At 29.6% G+C, this 23,810-nt stretch overlaps 2 protein-coding genes across 2 annotated transcripts; one reads left to right on the top strand and one right to left on the bottom strand.

Moving 5' to 3' along the window:
* Positions 1-156: 156 nt before the first annotated feature.
* On the bottom strand, positions 157-4,806 carry LOC108336407 (sm-like protein LSM8). The gene is made up of 6 exons (XM_017572849.2): positions 4,673-4,806; positions 3,026-3,090; positions 2,802-2,842; positions 2,633-2,707; positions 601-653; positions 157-492 (listed from the first exon to the last, which is right to left on the bottom strand). The coding sequence occupies exons 2-6, from the start codon at positions 3,060-3,062 to the stop codon at positions 402-404; spliced, it is 297 nt and encodes a 98-aa protein (XP_017428338.1). The 5' UTR covers positions 3,063-3,090; positions 4,673-4,806; the 3' UTR covers positions 157-401.
* An 8,567-nt stretch (positions 4,807-13,373) lies between these two features.
* Positions 13,374-14,625, top strand: LOC108337411 (pathogen-associated molecular patterns-induced protein A70). The gene has a single exon (XM_017573933.2). It carries the CDS (start codon positions 13,513-13,515, stop codon positions 14,449-14,451), a length of 939 nt encoding a protein of 312 aa, XP_017429422.1. The 5' UTR covers positions 13,374-13,512; the 3' UTR covers positions 14,452-14,625.
* The last annotated feature ends 9,185 nt before the right edge of the window (positions 14,626-23,810 follow it).

The following is a 23,810-nucleotide window of genomic DNA, read 5'->3' as shown; positions in this document are numbered from 1 at the left end:
TGTTTGTTGACATTCGAATCTTCTTCCCCCTCAAAAATCAATTTCACATGCCTTGTTCATGCTGCATTCAATTCAATACACACAGAAAAAGAAAAAAGAAAGAGTTTTACTTTTTTGTAAAATGTAAGTTTTTTAAAATAACTATAATCATACACATTTTTCACTTGTAAATAACTTCCGTATCAATTTTAACCAAATAGAGGACAGTTTCTTCACGACAGATAGTCACAAGTTTGTTGCATTCATTTGTTTGACAAAACTTACATGCTTAATAGAATCAGAATATTGGAAAAGTTCTGCTATCTGGCATCATATTCTTAGAGAGTTTCACAGCGTAATTGGTATAAAGTGCCGCAAAACTCACTCTTTTCACCCAGCAGATCCATGGAAAGTATTTCCACTCAATGGATGACAGGTTTCAAGGGATGAGCTCTAAGTTTTGATAAATCCAGATTAGAATCCAGATCTTCGTCCAGTTCACCAACAACACTTCTGCAATGACCAAAGGGAAACCATCATACATAACTTACGGCATGTAAATAGTGCCACAACATGAAATCTATGTGATTAACAACTTGAAAAATGGAGTAAGGGTCATACATGTTGTCACCCCTGATGATGTATAAACCAAGAACAAGTTGTTGTACACCTTCCTGCAGTTAGAAACACGAACCATGATGACATCATGAAGACATACACAAGACTTAAAGTGTGACGTTCAAGAAATAATATTCAGCTGATACAACAATTTAAATGAAGAAAAGATTTAGGATCGGGAGATATTATAGCAAAATTAAAAAAAAAAATTGACTATTCCTGGTAGAGCAATCAATAGCTCAAAGCTAGGGATTGACTTTTCTAAAGTGAACAATCTCACTTTGGAGGAAGTAACCAGAACTTTACTGTCCCATGTTTTAACGGCTGAGAACAACACTTCAAATTGTAATGTTACTTTTGTTTCTTTTTTCTAATCTATAGACATATATATAGTTATGTATGTATGCATGTATATGAAGACTTTACCATTCCACCTGTTACGTAATTAGTAAAAAAACAATGGGGCTTCAGGAGACAAGCACGCAATAGACTTTGTGAACCCCCTAGAACAGAAGGCTTTACTTTGTTTTACTCATCATTTTTTTGCTAACAATCCCTCTTCCATTTCATCACTTCCGATACACACAAAATCACTTTTACTCAAGAATCCAGTTATGGAGAAAGATAGATGCAGCATATATAAAAAATAGAGAAGAGCACAACAAAACATAGAAGACAAAAAATGCAACAATCATTGTCGAGGCAGAGGCATAGATTGAGAGATAATTTTCAAAATAACATGATAGGGAGCCCAACATTGAGAAGAATTCAGGAATTCAAGAAATGCCAAGGAAGGTCCAAGCTTCATTGGGACAAAAGTCAACAGACTCAAGAGAAACATCTCCAAACCTGTGCATTTCAGAGACTAAATTGAAAGATACAGGAAGATCTAATTCCTAGAATATTAAATTTATTTTCTGAGTTTGTTATTTAAGATTTCTTAACAAGCTTCCAGTTTCATTCCATTATTACCAATTCTGCCATTCCCTTCATTGCGGCAGAAGGCTAATAGATGTATCGGAATTCTCTTCCTATTAAAACACTGAAATGAATGAATAAAAAGGCAGAGAAGTATTCCAGCATTTTATCTTTCTTTTAGAAGGTTCTTGTCCTCGAATTCAAGGGGGAAATTCCAATGCTCACAAACAACATAATAAAAGACAAATATCTATGAAACAGACAAAAATATCAGGGGAAACATTGATTACATGCAAAGAACGTAAATTTTCTTCAACCAAAAATGGAGAAAAATAACAAGTTGAATCATAGAAAGTAGTTAAATTTTTGGGAGTGAGAATTATAGAACCAAAGGAATTTTGCTTAAGTGTAAAAGTGAATATATATATTGCAATAATAAGGAACAGAGGAAAAATATTTGGTAAATCATAGATGCCAACAACAGACATTTTCAAAGAAGGTTATTAGAGACGGAAGAAGAAAGCATATCATATGATTCAGTTTTGTGAAAATGGGTAAAGGGAGCATAGAAGGACATTGAAGGAAATTACTCAAAGGAGTCTCCTGATGAATAGTATCCTTCAGAATTTGGTTTTTAACCAAACCCAATGGTGTAGTGTAATTCATGTAACAGACCTCTCCTAGTAAGATAAAAATACTGTGGTTGTTGTGAATGTTGGCATTACCAAACCAGTTTTGCAAGGTCTTTCTTAGTCGTGGAAAAATATCTCACTCTCAAGTATATCTAACATTTTGCATGGTGGACATGGATCTAGCCCTTTGCCTGATGCAGAATCTAATACCGCATAGCCTTGCTTGTCATCTAATAGAGAGAACAAGTGGGCAAGAGGGGTAAGTTTTATGTGTTTCATATTCAATAATTTAACAACATTTCAACGGAAAGGGTCAATCTTAGCCTTTTAAACATTGAATAGAAAAAATGGGCTTACTTTACCCTGAATAGTGAGCATGTCCACTTTTAAGGAACTAACTTTTGAAGCTTCGTATCAAAATTCACTAAAGTTATGGCTCATTAATCTTTGAAGGAATGTTTCTACAACTGCATAGTTTCACATACCTTTGTAGAATAAACTCGCTCATGGGACTCATCAAGAATTATGTTTGTGGCCTGGTCAAAGCCCTTCAGGACTCCCTGAACAAAAAGACATGTTTGTAGCCTGAGCAATGACACTTATTAAAAGACAACTGACAAAAAAACTGAATTTTGTTCATGTACAAAAGCATACCACTATATTCCGTCCATCATTTGTAATGACTGAAATTGTCTCTGTCAACAAACAAAAGATTCAGTAAAGGATAGCAACTACTATCATGTTTAGAGCATATCTCACAGATGACGGAAACAAAATTTGATGGAGAATTAGTTTACAATGTTTAATTAACTAAAATAATTGTCATTGATAAGCACAGTAAACATCATGGCAAAACATAATATTTATAGATGGCTTACGATCTACAAGGGACTCAAGTCCAGGCCCAGCTGACATGCTTTTTAGCTAGGTAACACTCTCACCCCTGTACAAGTTTCAACGTCAAAACATCAATTAAAGCAATGCAAATGTACATTCAGAACCAGCTACAATCAGGGTAGAGCAGAAATATGATGCCACACCTCCAAATCAAAAGTCTTAACTTCAACAGCAGGATTTACATGTTAACACCAAACTACTAGCGGTTATGACATCCAGGTTGCATACAAAAATAAGAACAATTATAAATAGTTCATGAAAGATTACTAACAATTTTACTATGCATAATTATGGAAAAAAAAATTAATCATACATTATATATTATGCAAGATATCCTACTGTGTTTATCAATCTCAGATCAAAATCAAGTTGACAATGATTTAGCACCCAGAGAAATGTCATTGGTCAATAAAACATATTAGCATGAATAAGTTCTCAATTCCAAGCATAAATTGTAGAAAAGCATTGATAAACAGCAGTGGAAATCTACCATCATAAGTGCAAAACAACCACATTTTTCCCTCCAGTTCTACATTTCAGTCATTCCACAGGGGTTGTGAATCACCTTAAAACAAGTTAAAAAAGTTTAGGCTTTCGTAATAGATGTCAAAGTCAACCAATAATGGCAGAAGAGTCAGAACCACAACCACAATGGCCAGCAAATGAAGGCCCTAAGAGGGCAGGTCAGGGATTCAACAGAATGGAGAAGATGATGGTTTATTTGAATGATTTCTATGCAAAAATAGAGGAAGAGTTGAGAAAGTGTCTAATTGGTTTAGTTTTCCCAGATTGGGATTGTGGAGGTAGAACAAATGAGAGAATTTCAGAGGCATCAAACATAATACAATAGAGTAAGAGGAGTAACTAAAAATGTTGTTTACTTCTAATATGTTGAATTTCTTTGATTCAAGATAGCATAGCACAGCAATATAACTCCAGCTTAAATCATATGAGCTAACAAAACCTAATGGAAACTGATAGTATATGAAAGGAAATAGATGATATTCTAAGAGAAGAAGTCCTTTACAGCAACAATATAACTCCACCTTAGAAAAAGAAATCAGTAAAACAGAAAATGGCAATGCAGAAAAGAAGACAGCAACTATTGTTGCAAGACGCAAACTCTGTCCCCAATGCAAATGTCTAGCCAATTCCTCATCACCCCCCAATGCAAATGTCTAGCCAATTTCTCACCGAATTTTTATTCTTCCCTTTGCTATTTCTCCCCTACCCCCCTACCCTATAAACTAGCCCTCCATGGACAATGATCACAGGATATCTCCTTTTTGTAGAGATACACATTAGCTGCTCCATATACCCACTTAATTTGTAATTATTGGATTAATGTTTATCTCAACGAAAAACCCTAAATAGTAAATGCTATGGTGCCTAAAGTGGCACCAACTGGCTCCTAAATCAAATACCATTTTCCATGACTATTAGAGATGAGGTCTCGATAAAAGAACATATTCTACACTGAACCTAATAACACCATCAGTTGAAGAAACATTCCCTGGAAAGCTAAAGAGAAACAGAGTGAAAAGTGAAAAGATATACAGTAAAATTGATACATACGCGCAAAACGCAAAAAACAAACACTCTGAGAAGAAGAAGTTAGATTGGAAAACCTGAAATCGCACGGCGTGGTGACCACAAAGAGAAGGCGGCAGACGGCGTCAGACGGTGGCAGGGTCTTAGGAAGGGTTTTGATTTTACAATTTCGACTTTCGCCTATGACAATAAGTATACATTTATATATATATAAAATGTCTACATTCACTTTATTCATCTATAATTATCTGTACATTTATTCTATACATATCTGTACATCTATTATTATTATTTGAATCAATAATTACATCTTATTTTAACTTATTAGTTTAATTATTACTTTTTAATTACAATTTTTTTATTAGAATTTATTGAAAACTGAAATTATTTGTTAGACTTTACTATTTTCATTTATGGAGTTTCTATATTAAATTATTTTTTCAAATACAGTTAAATCAAATTATTTTAACTAGAGAGGTTATATTTCAATTGGGACATTAAGTTCCTATCCATTCACATCTTCTCTCTTAAGTATTAATATAATAATTATTATTATTATTAGAATATTGTTTAATAATTATATTTTCTTTTAACACTTTTCTTTAAATATTAATGATATTATTATTTTTATTGTTATTATTGTAATCAACACATAAATTTTTTTAATTATTAATATTAATATTATTACTGTTTTAATCAATAATTATATGATATTCAAACTTTTTCTTTAATTATTAATTATTAATATTATTATTATTTAATCAATAATTTTATTTTATTTTAACATTATTCTAAATCAATAATTATATATTTTAATTTAACATTTTTGTTAAATTATTAATATTATTAGTATTACTATTTATAATATTATTATTTGAATCGATAATTTCCTTTATTAGGTTTGTTTCAATATTAAATTAATTCTTCAAATGGTAACGTCAAAATGTTATAATCACATAAAAGGTTATATTTCACCAAGAAAGTGAAGTTCAAAAGCTCAGGACCATTCACTTCAAAAATAAGTAAGCAAAATATTTTGTTAATACTTTATTTCTTTGGTGTACCCTAATTCTGTAGTCATATCATTTATCATATATGTTATTCTCAAATCTTTTTAACAACTATTTTTCTTTCCTTTTTTTACTTTTCAGTAGTAGTAGTTTTTAGTTATGTTTCATATGATACTTTGCGCCATTTGGTTTAGCTTTTACATCTCTTTATTTTAGTTTCCATCATTCTCATTAATATCGTAAATAGTATGTTTAGGTTTTAAATAAATAATTCACCAAAATTGAAAACATATTATGTTCTCTATTTAAATAACCTCTTCAAAATTAATTTTTAAATCATTAGGTTTTTAGCTTTTGCATCTTTTTATACTATCATTCTCCTTTTAATATCATAAATTATATTTTTGGAAATGGTTGAATATTTTTTTTAATATACATGTTGTAGTATTTTTTTAACTAAGGTAAATAGTTACCTCATCATCAAAATATGTTTTCAAGGTTTTACACAGTTCACATAATGTGGTTAAGTGATTGAATGTGTCTTCTTGATCTAATCCAGCAAATTGATTTGTTGTGATAAGAGAAAGTAAAGCAGGTTTCATCTCCACTTTTTTTTACGGTTTTACTATGTTTGAGAAGTGTTGTGACCCTCTTTGTTCAGCAACCATTTGATTTGAAGAGTCTATTTCCATATCAAGATTTGTCTCTAGATCAAAATGAGCGTTCACGACTTCAGTTTGCGGCTTGAGCAGTAGCGTAAAGATTTTTCCATGTTTTGCTCTTGTTGTTGTGCCTTCTAAATGTTTGTTCTACCTTTAAATCAAACAACAGAGACTGTTTTCTCTTTTTTGCATGCACAACAACTAAAAATAGTAGTGAACAACTTTACATCACCAAATTTATGCAAAAATAATGAAAATCAATAAAACAATAACCATAAAACAAAAAATAACAGAAAAAATAAAATAGGTTAGTTCTTTTTACAACAATATACATATTTATATGATGATTAATCTAATCTTAAAAAAAGATTTCTTGACTTAAATTCCCGACAACGATGTCAAAAACTTGTTCGATTGACTATTGCAAGGCCAGGAATATATCAGCAAGTATACTGGGTTAATGTAGTAAATAAGTGTCATATCTACAGAGATTTGGTTTAAATAACAATGTTATGATTAGTTTGATTTGATATGAGACTATTTTTATGTAAAAACTGTGAGAGTGAAAAGTGAGGGTGTTGTCACACTAATCTATAAATCATTTTAAGCAATCAAATGAGTGATTATAGTATTAAAACCGTGTTGGAGTTTGATTTCACAAATCCCTCTTCTCTTGCATTAGATCTTCCTTCAAGTTTGTAGTTTCACGTGATCAAGTCCTAGAGTCCTCTTTATGGTACTCCAAGCCCATCTCGGTGCCAAAAGACTAATAGTTTGCCTATTGTCCTGTATGAAACTTGTCAGTCACCAAATACAAGAGAGTTTGAATCTACTATATCATGCTCCAACATATGGAGATTTAGCTCCTTGTGAAGATAGAAAAAATTACAAGTAAGGAGGAAAACATCTCCTAATCCTCTAAGGATGTATATTTGAAGTTCAAGGATTATGAGTCTCTCTCTAAAATTATCCTAAGAGGGCTAAAACTGAAGTTTATTTCTATTTTTTGGATCTCTTTATTTTTTCTTACTTATCTCCAAGGTACTTGTATTTATAAACTTTCGTAACACGACTCAAGTGGTGACTTATAGCTCTCGCATTGAGGTTTCTTCCTTTGGTGGGTTCCCCTATTGCTTGAGCTGCTTGAGGTTGCTTAATAATGAAGCACTCTTCCATGGCTCAAGTTTAGTTAATGGGTTAAGGAAGCCTTCCTTGGTGGATTTTCTTCTATGGCTTAAGCCCTTAAGTGACGCTCCAAATGTGGCTTGTCAGATTCTTCCAAAATGATTGCAAATCTTCTTCTTTTCATCAAAATGCATGTTTAACTCCTTGAATTGGTGTGTTTCTACAAAACAAGTAAAATTGGATAGTTATCACAATTTTTATACATAATAAATAACTGTTAATTAAGCATTGAAATTCACTAACGTCAAGCACTCATTAATGTTCCTCCACTCTTCCAAGTCCAAATGAACCTTCAAGGCCCAAAACAAGCCCAAATGAGGCGTCAATCAAGTTTCAAAGCCTAAAAGTGGTGCTAATCTCCTCTACCTTGTGTTAAGCTACTTAATCAACATTATACAATGTTATTGGCCTAGATACAAAACCTAAAAGAAAGCTATATGTACATATTTACAAGGTTTTTAAGAGAAAGGAATAGACTAGTAATCCTCCATTGAAGAAGAGTTCTTTGAGGTTCAACTTCCTCTTTCATCCTCTTTGTCATTACTCTAGTGAGAAGTCCAATGTGGCTTCTAGATGTCCTCCATCAAAATATCATACATTTTTTAAAGGTATACGTTGAAAGACATGAGTAAAATAGATTATTTGTTGATCACCTTGCAACATTGTATAAGTCAAAAGTGACTTGTTAAGATAATATTTAATTGAGTCAGAAGTGACTTGAAAAAATAATACTTAAACGAGGATAGTTAAAAATGGTTGAAATTCAAAAGAATACTAGTAGAAAATATTTGTTTATATTTTATAGTGTGAGATTGTCTAGTAGAACTTAACTGGTTAGTCAATTACTGGTAAGAAAAAAATCATTTAACAAAAGGAGTTGACATTCAACCTAGTTTAATCGAATATAGTCCACTTATTGATACAATATAACCACTCTTTTTTTAACGTGGTTATTATTAATTAGATTTTTACATGTTTAAGTTTATATGTCTTATATATGTTACACTTTTTAAATGTATATGTATTTTCCAATTCACAATGTGAAATGATTTGCAATTAAAAATCTAAGTTATTTGATACATAATTTGTATAGTAATTATTGTACCATGCTTGGAATTATTTAGCCTGTAACTTCTTTTTCCTTCAAAATTACACTGGTTTTTGCTTTTTAGACGATTTCAAATTAATTGATTTTTGTATTAGTTTTAGTTTTAATTAGCATATGTTTGTATTAGTTGTAAATATAATTTAATCTCAAATATATTACTATTGCATCAGGAAGTCTATTATATGAATGTATATTTATTCTAGGAGTAATGTTATGGTTTTGTTTATATGTATACGAAAAACCTTTAACTGGAATAGTAAATTTAATTGAGATTAATTTTTCTTACCTCATAATTTTGGACATGTAAAAAGGTTAAGATTTAAAAAGTAAAGTTTTAATATTTAACTCAACTTCCAAAACTATCTTTGTAATATGATTTGTACACTCTCATATTTCATAATTTGGTCACATTTCTAAATAATGTGAGATATCTACAAGAATAAAGAGAGGAAATTGTTGCATAAGAGAATCTTCAACTATAAATTAGAAGATTTTTTCACATGGAGGAACAACTTGTTACATGAAGGCTTGTTTATTACAATAATGGATGAGAAGAGAGTGGAGTCATCAAACTTTGAATGTTTGTGTTGGAAGTTTCATGACTAAAGATAAGGCCAAATTATAATATATAAAGTGAGGTACTAATCTCACTATACAAACCAGTTTTATGGGTTGAGTTAGGTTTAAAAGTCCATTTCTAATATGGTATCAAAGTCGTGGTTGAAACCTATTCTAGCGAGATATATGTGTGCATTCTATTCTTCTATTACACCCGTTATCGGGTTGTTATCAGACCATCCCATTTCTATTATCACGCCCAAGATGTCTATACCTCGACGTGAAGGGGGTGTGTTGGAAATCCCACGATTAGAAATAAGGCCAAATTATAATATATAAAGTGAAGTGCAAACCTCACCATACAAATCGATTTTGTGGAGTTAAGTTAAACTTAAAAACCCACTTCTAATAGTTTGAAGTCAAGATGAAAGAATAGAAGAGTCATCAGATATGGAGAAAGCTGAAGCCAATAAGTCAATCATGCTTGAATTAGTTGTGCATGTGAAAGGGATACAAGAAAAGCTACCGTCAACCTTGCATCAATCCATAAATGCCTACTTTTAGTTAAAAACAAGAAGATAAGGTTGTGCATATATAAGGAGCATGATAAGAGGTTAAGGTTGTATCTATATTTATTTATTGTGGTTCAATTATCCCATGAGCTTCAAATACTTTTCTCTTGTGCAAAAGTGGTGTCTGTGATAGTAAACAGTACTTTCTGTATTCTTTTAATTTTTTTTTTCTATTTGTTGTTTTGCATTAAAGATTGGGATAAATCTTATTTATTTGGCTTACAAACTATAGGTCTTTTTAATAATTTGTTGTTGCAACCAATATTTTAATTTGGAATGTATTTGGGTTATACGTGAGTCAATTGAAGAATATATCTTTGGATTAGTGTGGTGACATCCAAAAATATCACTTTACAATCATAACTTCTTAATTAAAAAAAATGATGATGGTATTTTCCCTCTACTCAGACAGAATTCATTGTCAATTTTTTTCTGTTAAAAAATATGTTGTCAAGTGTTATTCGATTGACAAGATACAATTTTCCTTTAAGTAAAAGAAAAGACATGAATAAATAACAGTTAAAGAAATGTTTTGTACACCTCCAAATCTTGACCAAGAAAGAGAAGATTTCATATTTTATTTTAAATTTCAAAATTTAAATCTTCCCTCCACAATTTTTGTTTTTTAATAATTTGGTTAAAACACGTAAGGATATTAGCATTTAGGTTTCACTTAATAAATATGTACTGATAATTTAGTCTTTGAAATATATATATATATATATATATATATATATATATATATATATATAAAGTCTGTCATGTGATTAATCTAATAAACTGGTAAGAGATAGAAGCATTAAAAAGGTAGTAAGTATACTTGTATTCTAATGTTGTGACAACTAAGTGGTGGGAAGGAGAAAACAATATACAGACGCTAACTTAAGACATAAATTCATGAGTACGTAAATGAATTAAAAAATGAGAATTAATAGAAACGCACTACTGTGCCAACCCATTAATTAATACCAACATAGCTACATTATTCAACCGTTTCACACCTGTTAAGTCCACTATACAAGGAATTGCATGTGCAAAAATTAATACAATTGTCTATATTAATAAATCACACTTCCACTTTTATTGATTTTTGGCTTAATACCTCTTTTTGTCCCTCAAAAGAGGGAGAATATTCAGAATTGTCCTATCTTTTTTAAAATGTTCAAAACGGTCCCAAATTTTTAAAAAACTGGTCAACTTAATCCTTTTTGGTTACGGCGTCAAATTTTTAACAGTGCAGTTGTCACCCTGGACAAAAGTTATTGACGTGTACAGTTTTTCTGACTGCGTGACAACCCTAATTTCCAAACCCTAGCTTCCTTGTGTCGCCAACACCATTGGCAACCGTAGGCCGCCGTCAGCTACCCTGCCATCTTGCCGCAACCTTGCCTCACGTTTCAGGCTCCCTAAAGCCGTGATTTAGAAATCATGGTTGCGCGATCAGGATTACAATTTGGATATGGAATCTCTGTCTGGATTTCTTTTCTTGCAGGTGCTCGCGGTTTGCGAAGGTGGAGAAACCATGGTGTGCAGGTTGCGATATGGAGGTGCGGCGTGATGGTTCTACCGTGCGAAGAAGATGATGAACATTGGCCATGGTGGGTTTCTATCACAGTGGGAGATGGCGCGATTTAGGTCTGGTGGAGGCGCTGATGGCTAGCTCAAGGTTGGGCGAAACTCACGAGGAGATGAACTGAAGAGCTGTGGCGGTGATTTAGGTTTCGAAAGATTTTTGGAATTGGGGATTTCTCCGTTTGGGTTTCTACATGTGTGTGCGAGAGAGTGCTCTTGCAATGGTCATGGTGGATGGCGGTCCTTGCAGCTCTACGGTGACCTGAAAAGTGTCTCATGGTGGAGATGGAAGTCGAGGAAGATGCTGAAGATGATGATGGAGGACTCGCGACTTTGGCGTTCGCGTTCTGTATTGGTGACGGTGGTGGCTACCGGCAGCGACGCTGGTGTTGGGTGATGGCGAGGTTGCAGCAAGACGGCAGGGTGGCTGACGACGGCCTACGATTGCCCATGGTGCTGGCGGCACAAGGAAGCTAGGGTTTGGGAATTAGGGTTGCCACGCAGTCAGATAAACTGGACACGTCATTAACTTTTGTCCAGGGTGGCAGCTGTATGTTAGAAATTTAACGCCGTAATAAAAAAAGATTAAGTTGACCAAATTTTTTAAAAGTTGGGACCGTTTTGAACATTTTAAAAAAGGTAAGACGATTATGACCATTCCCCCTCTTTCGAGGGACCAAAAGAGGTATTAAGTCTTGATTTTTTTCTTCTAATTATACTAATCTTATCCGTGTTTTTAAAAATCCATGTTAACTTTCAATGTATTTTAAAAATGAATAAGTTATTAACCGTTTTTTTAAAAACATTATATTTGCATTGTTGTTGATCTAATATCTTTATGATTTTATTTTTAAAAAAAAATTATTAAATAATAAAAAAATATATTTAAATTATTTTAGACCTCATTCTTAAATCAATAGGACTATTAAATATGATTTAAAAAATCTATTTTTTTATAATTTGGTTTTTCTTTTTACTTTTATAAATGAGATAATGGAAAAACAAGAATTTGGAATGGAGAAGAAAAATATTGAGTTTGGTGTTAGGAGAGGTTTTGTTGATTTGGATTTGAAAAGCAGAAGACAGTATACTAAAAGTGTAACATGCATTTATCTACATTTGGTAAGTTCAGATCCTTATGCTCAAAATAGAAATTTCCAAACATCAAAGTTATATTTACATATGCATCTATTAACATTTAACCTATACTTGTATATAGAGTTTAATGGTAGATATCCAAGTATCAATATAACCGTTTCATATCTAATGGAAATGTTAATGATAAATATTATATAAAAGTTTATTCTTTTTTTAAGATAAGTGAAATTCATGAATGAAAATTTATTTTTATAACATTTTTTTATGAATAAACATGTTTTTAATTTTTATATAAAATTAAAATTTAGTATCTTTTAAATTTGAAATAGATTAAACGATAATATTTTTTTTATGTATTAAAAAACTTTTTATACTAATGTATAAGATATAGTTCAAACAAACACTATTTTATATATCAATATTTAACTCAATTAAATTAAAAAATATATATATAATTTAAAACAAAAACTAATGTCAATTTCATATATAATTTTCTTTTAAAAAGATAAGTGAAATTAATGAATTGAGTGGTTGGGGTGATAACCCATACCTCTAGATTCATAAAATGGGTTGAAATTAAATTGAGAAAAAAAAAATGTGTTGGTTTTGTGGGAGTGAAGGTCGAAATGAATATCCCAAAATTCAACGAAGAAGTGTCCCACGTTTCACAAATCTACCCTCTAATTTTGTCCTTTTGCTGCAGACCCATCATATGCCACCACGCTTTCCTCGATCTTCGAGTTCTCTCAACCAATCCTTTTATTTCACATGCTTTTTCTTTATACACCATTTAATACAAACAAAATAAATAAATAAAATTAACTTTTATCCTTACCAATATTCTCATATTATGTAAATTTAATTTCTTTCTATTTATTTATATATATATATATATATATATATATATATATATATATATATATATATATATATTTATTTATAGATAATTAATTGATGATTGAATAAAGCATATAAATTTAAGTGACCCTCACAACCGTACATATAATTTACCCTGTCGAGAACCTCAATAACATTAGCTAAATATCTAAACACTAAACAAGTACACACACTCTACATAACCAAATCAAACCCAACCAACCCACCAACAACCTCTTCTCTCTTCTTCAACCTCTGAACCTTCAAACCAGAATCATGCTTGAGGAAGCAGTCTCATCCTCCCCGACATTCTTGGCCACCCTTTACAGCTGGTTCACACCCACCGTCTTCTTCCTCCTCCTCCAACTAGTCATCGGAACCATCTTCATCATCTCCAACCTTGCCAGCTCCAAACACCACCACCACCACCAAGACCCTCATGCCCAACATCATCAAGCTAATGACTTTCCACAACCCCACCTCCCTAGATCCCCTTCCATCTTGCAGAGACTCAAATCCATCAACTTCTACTCCTCCCAAGACCCTCCATTCCCACATTTCCATGAATCTCAAACCCAAAACCATACCCATGAAAACGAAAGCTTCCAACTTGCTAGATCTCCTTCACTCCTTCAAAGACTCAAATCCATCAACTTCTACACTTACCTCCCCACCGAACCCTTCACTTCAAAACTCACTCTCCAAGCTCCACAAGCCGCCACACTTTCCCACGCGCCGGACAAATCCCACTTGCCGCCACCCCAGGTGGTCGAAACCGACGAGGAAAAAGAAGAAGACGATGACTTTCCTGTCGTGAGCGGCGGTCATGACTACAGTCTCGGAGACCGCGAAGAGGGTTCTTCGTTGGATGAGATTTACAGCAAATTGCAGCAGCAGGGGCAAGATGGTCATTTCACGAGGACGCACTCTGACACCAAGCCTTCTTCCGGAGAGGTTCCAGTGAAACTGCCTCGGAAGATGAAAAAGTCGGCAAGCAGCAAATCCGCGTTCGCGCACTTTAAGGAGGAGGACATTGTGGAGAATCGCCGCCCGGCCACGGTGAGGGAAGCGAAGGTGAACGGCGCTGTAGTAGACGACGAGGTGGACGCTAAGGCTGACGACTTCATCAACAAGTTCAAGCAGCAGCTGAAGCTGCAGAGGCTGGATTCCATCATGAGGTACAAGGAAATGATTGGCAGAGGGTCTGCCAAATAATTAACAATTATTAATTGTTACATTTTATTTAGTGTAATATTATTTTGTTAATTTTTAATTAGTTGTAAAATTAGTAAGTTTTCTTTCTCTTTTGAATCGGTTATGTTCCTTCTGGATGTTGAGAGTACTGCATTATGTTGATGAATGAATATGTGTTCTTATTGTTTCTATTTATCTTTGCGTATAAAGTAGTAATTTGTAATATGTTGTCATTGTTCCACTAGATTCGGGTTTGGTTGGGGTTTGAGTCCATCTTTGACTTTGCTGAATAATAGTTTATGGAAAATCCAGCTGAGACTAATAACATGATCATGTGGGAACCTAGAGAATCGATTTTGCCTCCGACAAACTTGGTTTTAGGACAAACACATGGTAGATGTTTGGATATTGATTACTTTTTAGACTTTTGGTTGATACAAGGAGCAAGAGCTACCATTATGTCAGGTTCCAAAAGCATATGTTCAATTTAGTGCAAAATTTAAATCAAATTGCATCTCTATCAAGTAAAATATATCTTGATATTATCAAGAGTTATTAATCTTACAAAAATTAGTGTATGTGGAAAACAAAGTTTGAATATACTTATATAATTTAAATTTGTCTTATTTCTATATTTTAGTTTCTACCAGATTTTTAATATATATAAAATAAGTTTTAGTTGTGATTATATATTAATAGATAGGTTAATAGGGAATAATACAATAAATGTAATAAATAATAAATTTTATTAACATAGATATTTTGATTTTATATTAAAAAGTAATTTTAAGTTTAATTTAATTTATAAAATTAGTTTATAATATGAAATTTATATGAAATAAATTTATTTTATTTTTAGCTAATATAATTTTTTAATGTATATAAATATTAAATAAATAATTGACTTGAAAATTACTATGGGTCTTGAAAATTAATTTTAATTTATAAAAATTAGACTCAAATCTTGTGAAAACCCATGATTACTTAACAATTAGAGATAGTTGAAATGTTATGGATGAAGAAATTTTTATTTTTTCTATTGTGGATTCATATATGATGAATTGTTTTCTTATGAACTTTTACATTACTAAAGGAGGAAAAATTTTCAAACTATGATGTTTCCTTATTTGCAAACCATTAGTACCTAGTTTCCTAGACTCACATGTACTTTTTAGATTTATCTTTTGTTTTGTAAGAGGAAAGCCAGAAGTCTAAAATAGACATTATTCAAAAACATAAGATTTTAAAATAAAGGGTCAAGTAACTTTTTCAACATTTTAATTATTCAACTTTTTTTAAATGTTTGTATATTAAATAATAGGGTATCCAACATTATGAAACCTGGTTGGTTATAATTTATAAAAAAAAAAGTTGCTATTTGTAAGGTACACAAATTTAATATATTAGACTCCCTTTCTTCATCCCTAGTCTTCATAATTTTGATATTAGTTTGAATCTATTAAATAACATGTATGATTTACAAGTTCGATGTTATCCCTACTTAATTCAATATTTCAACTACTAATTATTAAAAATAATAAGTAATTAAAAGAATAGAGACAAAGAAAAGATATAGAAGAGACAAAATTAAAAAAATATACATTGTTGTTCTTTATTACCTTTCATAAAAGGTAATATACATACACAAAAGATGACTTAACAGGATAAGAGAAAAAACAAAAAGGTTCTATATACAGTACTATTGTATGGTATATTATTTTGTTGTGCTATTTTCTGCTCTGCTTTCGCATGTGTTCTGTTGGCCAAATTGGACCTTGTTTCTATTACCAATCATAGTAATAATATGATTTTAAAAAACTTGTTAAAAATATAATTCCCATGTTTCAATCTAAGATGGGGTGAATTGGATTTTAAAACAACTTTCACAATTTCTTGAAAATATTGGTTCTTGAAATCAATACATAATGGTTTATGAACAATCAAAATAAGGTGCAAAAACAAGAACAAATCCCACACAAATTTTTATACTGGTTCAACTTTTAAATTGAGCCTACATCCAATCTTCCTTTAACAACCTCAGTTGAAGGGAATTCACTCAGCTTCAGAGTTAAGTATACAAAAGAATTCTCTCAATTTGTATTCTCACACACACTCCAATATAATAAACAATATCTAAGAGAGGTTCAAACTCACGCTCTCTCACACCTTGTCTACACAGCCAAGATGATTAAGAAAATTAACAATTAAATGAAATCTAAAAGCACCAACAAGGTTAATTAAACTCACACTCTCTCAATTTGTATTACCTTTCATAAAAGGTAATATATATATATACATATATATATATATATATATATATATATATACACACACACAAAAGATGACTTAACAGGACAAGGGAAAAAACAAAAAATGTTATATACAGTACTATTGTATGGTATATTCTTCTGTTGTGCTATTCTCTGCTCTGCTTTTGCATGTGTTCTGTTGCCAAATTGGACCTTGCTTCTATTAGTAATCATACTAATAACATGATTTTAAAAAACTTGTTAAAAATATAGCTCCTATATCTAAATCTAAGAGGGGGTGAATTGAATTTTAAAACAACTTTCACAATTTCTTGAAAATCTTGGTTCTTGAAATCAATACACAATGATTTATGAACAATCAAAATAAGGTGCAAAAACAAGAACAAATCCCACACAAATTTTATACTGGTTCAACTTTTAAATAGAGCTTACATCCAACTTTCCATTAACAACTTTAGTTGAAGGGAATTCACTCATCTTCAGAGTTAAGAATACAAAAGAATTCTCTCCATTTGTATCTTTACACACACACACCACTATAATAAACAACATCTAAGAGAGGTTCAAACTCACGCTCTCTCACACCTTGTCTACACAGCCAAGATGATTAAGAAAATTAACAATTAAATGAAATCTAAAAACACCAACAAGGTTAATTAAACTCACACTCTCTTAATTTGTATTACCTTTCATAAAAGGTAATATATATATATATATATATATATATATATATATATATATATATATATATATATATATATATATATACACACACACACACACAAAAGATGACTTAACAAGACAAGGGAAAAAACAAAAAGTGTTATATATAGTACTATTGTATGGTATATTCTTCTGTTGTGCTATTCTCTGCTCTGCTTTTGCATATGTTCTGTTGGCCAAATTGGACCTTGCTTCTATTAGTAATCATACTAATAACATGATTTTAAAAAACTTGTTAAAAATATAGCTCCTATATCTAAATCTAAGAGGGGGTGAATTGAATTTTAAAACAACTTTCACAATTTCTTGAAAATCTTGGTTCTTGAAATCAATACACAATGATTTATGAACAATCAAAATAAGGTGCAAAAACAAGAACAAATCCCACACAAATTTTATACTGGTTCAGCTTTTAAATAGAGCTTACATCCAACTTTCCATTAACAACCTTAGTTGAAGGGAATTCACTCATCTTCAGAGTTAAGAATACAAAAGAATTCTCTCAATTTGTATCTTTAACACACACACACCACTATAATAAACAATATCCAAGAGAGGTTCAAACTCACTCTCTCACACCTTGCCTACACAGCTAAGATGATTAAGGAAATTAACAATTCAATGAAATCCGAAAGCACCAACAAGGTAAATTAAACTCACACTCTCTCAATTTGTATTACCTTTCATAAAAGGTAATATATATACACAAAAGATGACTTAACAGGACAAGGGAAAAAACAAAAAAGTTCTGTATACAGTACTATTGTATGGTATATTCTTCATTTGTGTTATTTTCTGCTCTGCTTTCGCATGTGGTTTGTTGGCCAAATTGGACCTTGCTTCTATTAGAAATCATACTAATAACACAATTTTAAAAAACTTGTTAAAAATATACCTCCTATATCTAAATCTAAGAGGGGGTGAATTGAATTTTAAAAGAACTTTCACAATCTCTTGAAAATCTTGGTTCTTGAAATCAATACACAATGGTTTATGAACAATCAAAATAAGGTGCAAAAACAAGAATAAATCACACACAAATTTTTATACTGGTTCATCTCTTAAGTTAAGCCTACATCTAGTCTTCCTTTAACAACCTTAGTTGAAGGGAATTCACTCAACTTCAGAGTTAAGAATACAAAAGAATTCTCTTAATTTGTATCCTCACACACACTCCAATATAATAAACAATATCCAAGAGAGGTTCAAACTCACTCTCTCACACCTTGCCTACACAACTAAGATGATTAAGGAAATTAACAGTTAAATGAAACCTGAATGCACCAACAATTGTACAAATCTTACAATTCTTCTTGTTTTCTTGAAACCTTGGAGATTTCTTGAGCTTTATTCAAAAGTGTTGATTGATTTCTCCAAAAATGGTTTTGGACAACTTTTTGGCGTGTTCCTATTTTCAAATTTCGTTTTTGTCAAATGAATGTAATGAATTTCATAAAGAGACAGGTTGAATCACACACATGTATACGATATGAAATTCTGATGCTTTTTAATCAATTATGTAAAAATCTTAATTCTGATGCTTTTGAATCAATTATGTAAAAATCTTAATTGATTAGACTTTCGTTTCTGTTTAAATATATTAGATTTGTAAATTAATCAATTAAAATAAATAGTATAGCCCTATTTTGCTTCTTATGTGTTATGATATCCTTTAATTGATTATGGTTATAACTTAATCGATTAATATGATAATCGATTAATATGATTAAATTTGTGCAAATATGATCTGTTTTGCAATTTAAATTCTTTCATACATTAAATTTTTATCTAATGCCTTCCGTATATAATTCTAATTGTTGTTCTATCAATTTCATTACTCAAGAAAGAACATTGGATAATTCATCATAAAAAACACTCTTTACCAATAGTAGGAGAGTTCTCCTTTCAACAAAACTAAACAACCGAAAATTATTTAATTTAATTTTATTTGATATCACATTCAATTTAAGTCAAGCTAAACCCTAAACCTTACTTTTTCTATATATATAATTTCAAATACTTGTATTTTTTTTTTCAACAAAATACTAAGATTTTATCTTCAAACAGATTTTTTTTCCTCTTAAAAGACAGTCTTATTTTATATTTTAGTACGTACCATTCTCATTTTTTTAAGTATTTGATTTTGTCTTCAAATATTTTAAAAGTAACTTTGTATTACAATGTAACTTGTTTATTCTAAAGTTTAAATATGGTTAATATGTTTAAAACATTTTTTATTTTTTTCCTATTAAATTATAATGTATTTATATATTTTAAAATATATAGTGGCTATGCATTTTTATTATACAAAATACTAGTTTTTTAAATATATTTGTTAAGATAATTTTAATAAAAGAAAATATAACTAGCATAATGAATAATTTAAGGTTTTAATATATTTTTAGTCCTTTTGATGTGAAAATTTTTATGTGTTTGATGCTAATATTTGAGTTGTTTATAATTTTAGGCACATTTTTATTTTAATATAAACTGAAAATTGTGTTTGATATATTAAAAAAAATTAATGTAATTGAGTTAAAAATACATATCAATTGTTTTTAAAGTTTGAAAAAAAAAATCAAAATTTTGAATATAAATGAATTAAATTTTTGTATACAAACTCAATACATACAAACATATTTAACTAGATAATAATAGTACTTTCACATGTGATAGGATATAAAAGGGAAAAAAGAAACACATTCTGTTATTTTTATTTAGTAAACAAAAATTAGACAGGGAGAGATTGGTTTATTTAAAATTACTTTTTAACCATTCTTCAATAACTCAAAAAAGTGAAAATAAGTTCTTAAAATAATAATTTCTTATTCTTTTAGTTATGTATAGGAAAATAAGTTATACACTATTAAGAAGAAGAGATAAATTGGTATTTTAAAAAGTACATATGATTAAAAAGTTCATAGATTATTTTTTTGTATGTTTCTATTAAGAAAATATAGAATAGAAAAAAAAATACAAAAAAAAATGTTTTTTAACCCTAAATTTTGACTTGAAATTAGAATTTTTATTTCTTTAAAAATTTGATGAATTTTTGTTTTCAAATTTTAAAAATAAATAAATATAATTCTTCTAATTCAATTAATTATATTAAATTGTTAACAAGTTTGATATTAATATTTAAATTATTTACTTCGACTTACCTATTTCAATTTTAATACCGATTAGAAAACACTTTTGACATGTTATACAAATTTAATATAATTAGATTAAAAAATTTATATTCATTTATTTTTTAAAATTTTAAAAATCAACTAATTTCAATTTTAGAAAAAAATAGATATTATAAACACAGTTAATCCTATAAAAAAACTCGAAAGTAAAATAATGATTAGATTAGATTGTTTCACTGACTTAATATTGGATTACAACCATATTTTACATTAAAAATGTTAATTATTCATATATATACATATATATATATATATATATATATATATATATATATATATATATATCATATAATATATGTAAAAACTTATGACTACAACATCATGTAAAATTATATTACATAAACTCTCTAAATCTAAATGTAAAAGAAAAAAAAACTCAATATAGTTAAAAAAGCAAATTATTAAAGAAGGACGGCATTTGTATTAATGATTACTAAAAGAAAAAGAAATTATATAATATTTTTCACCAAACATTTATCAGGAATTGTCTTTTTTAGAGTTTTTGAAAGTGAAAACATGTTTGTAATTGTTCTGATTGATTATATTTTAAATATATAAGAAATCCTTTTATTCAAATTGATTTTTAATAAATCTAATAGATTATTGTGAGATATAATTGATTATATTATAAAACATAATTGATTGTGTCGCAAATCATAATTAACTATATTGTGTTTAGCAGATTATGAAAATTAAAGAACAATCTAATTAATTATTTGAGTGTGATAATCAATTATTAGTAAACATTTATATTTGAATTTAGAGGATCAATTAATACTTCGTAAATATTTATATTTAATAATTCTCACTAATTTTTGAAAATGTGCGATTACTGGTATTTGTTAAAAGGTAAGTTTTGAATTGATAAAATAGATTATATTTTCTAATTAATAAATTACCATTTTATCCCCAATTGAATACCCAATAACTATTTTTTCTCTCTATTCCACACAGTGAAACTTCAATAATAATAAAGGTTAAGAATGTGGCTGAAATAGCCTCCAATTACTATTATTTTATTCACAAATTAGAATTTTGTGAATATTATTGTTTTGATGGATTTGTTTTCACCGACTGAGGCCCAAAGAAGAACAGCTTTTGTCGAGGCCCAGTAGGATGTCTTTGATTTGGGAGCCCATTGATCAATTATTTATGAAATGTTTCTCAATTAATGTTTGCGTGACAGTGACTTTTCTACTATTATATTCAACCAATTAAAAATTGTTTTTAATATACTTATTATTATTATAAATAAATTGAGTTGTATGACAATATATCATCACAGAAGAGTAAAAAGCAAATAAAAACCCTATACATGCAAAAAGTTATTTTTATTTTTTTAAGCAACGAGTTATATACTTAAAAAAATTCATAAACGGCAGGGGCTTCTATGATACCGTTTATCAGTAAAATGAAAATTCAACATTCTATGGTGATAGATTCATGACCTTTAATATATTTCAAATAGTTAAAATAAATAATATTAATATTGTTAATAATAAATAGACCGATCCGTTGGAACACAAAAATAATAGTGACAAAGAATAGTAAATCACAAACAGAAAGAATAAAATCTTAAGATATAATACTATTTAATTTGAATTTTAATTTCTATTATTTAAAGAATGCATCATCACATAAGTGAGAAGCAATACAATAATACTTCATTGTTGAGGAAAACAAAACATCTTCATAATATTCCGGATCTAACTTTGAACCATAGAATGAATTAATAATAATAATAATAATTTACAGAAAAAAAACAATGAAGAGATGATGTTATTGACAATGACTTTTTGCCATGTATGATAGTTTATTGAAGTTAAAAGTGGATTGAACCTATGCTATGATGTTCCTTTCACTTGGATGTGTGATTGGTGGCTGGAGGTTTTGTGAAAAGGTTTATCACTTCTTTCTTATCATCACAAAAATGGGTATATGAATTTGGGTTCATGAATGTGTAAATATGATTTTTTTTTTTGTTTAATTTCGGGACTTAAATGCGTTAGATTATGGATTAATTACATTTTTTTTTCTTTTCAAACATGGTCTATCATAAATACTTTTATTTACTTGATTTTTTTTTATGATTCATAATTTATTGATTTAAGAAGTTAGAGTTATTGTACTTTTTATGCTTTATTTAAAGCTTGAGTGAGGTAAATGGAGTTTTGTCTTAGATTTTAATGTTTCATTTTTATTTATCAATATATCTTTTTTGAAAATTTAAATTATAGATAAAAATATATATAAACAATTTAATGGTTTTATAAGGACTATTTTATTGGTGTATTGATATTTTTTTTCAAAGCAATTTATTACATTAATAAAAAATCGAATCTAAAATTATAAAAACTCTTTAACAACAAAACATTATTTTTAACATGAAACCATGAATATAAATTCTAAAACCAAAGAAAGTTACTATTATAAGGAACTTAAATTTTTTTATAATGGTAGAATATACGTCACAATAACATTTTTTTTATTAATTATGAAATTTTGTAAGGAACTCGTTAGAGATACTCTAGTTGAAAATGAAACCTTATGTTGCAAAAATGTTTGTCTGTAATTGAAACAGAATTTAAATGATAGAATATTTTCCTCTGAATGTTGATTGCTTGTTTGAGAAAAATTTGGAATACACTATGATGCAACACTGAGACCAAAGATTATTAGCAGCACACTAGTCACATCTACATTTTTGAATGTGAATTCTAGTGTTCATAACAAAAAAGATCAAGGAATGAAAAAAAATGGACAAAGACATGAATAAAAGGCACAGATGACAGGGAAATTGAACTAGAAGATTATTTGCATTTTGTTGTTCACCCCTTTTATCTTTTACCATCTTTCTCGATCTTTTGTACGAAGTTTTTGAGGCATAAAGAGCGTAACCATTATCCCCAGCAGAAACCATGATAATCAGTGTCTTATAAGAGAAATTTTGGACTGTGAAAAACTTGCATATACAGAAAATGCTACACCATTCACAGAAAGCTCAAGTTTCAGTTCACCATCTCAGACCCTCAAGAACACCAATTCTTCACCGAAACTGTGCAACTATTTCTTCCGTTTCACCTATGTGAGATAGGACCATTTTTTATACTCAATATTGTAATCTTTATCAAACATTTTCACATCTAAATTGTACATCTCCCTAACCATTTATTGAACAATTTTCCTTCATTTTACC

The sequence above is a fragment of the Vigna angularis genome, chromosome 7 (genome assembly GCF_016808095.1).
Source record: "Vigna angularis cultivar LongXiaoDou No.4 chromosome 7, ASM1680809v1, whole genome shotgun sequence".
NCBI lineage: Eukaryota > Viridiplantae > Streptophyta > Magnoliopsida > Fabales > Fabaceae > Vigna > Vigna angularis.
The sequence above is the reverse complement of the archived record's forward strand: the minus strand, read 5'-3'. Positions and strand labels throughout refer to the sequence as shown.

Excerpts from the sequence above, each read along its gene's own strand:
- LOC108337411 (XM_017573933.2), top strand. The coding sequence starts at position 13,513 with ATGCTTGAGGAAGCAGTCTCATCCTCCCCGACATTCTTGGCCACCCTT.
- LOC108336407 (XM_017572849.2), bottom strand. The coding sequence starts at position 3,062 with ATGTCAGCTGGGCCTGGACTTGAGTCCCTTGTAGATC. Across the intron at positions 654-2,632 it reads AGCGAGTTTATTCTACAAAG|GAAGGTGTACAACAACTTGT; the intron begins GTATGTGAAACT and ends TTCTAACTGCAG. Across the intron at positions 493-600 it reads ATCATCAGGGGTGACAACAT|AAGTGTTGTTGGTGAACTGG; the intron begins GTATGACCCTTA and ends TGGTCATTGCAG.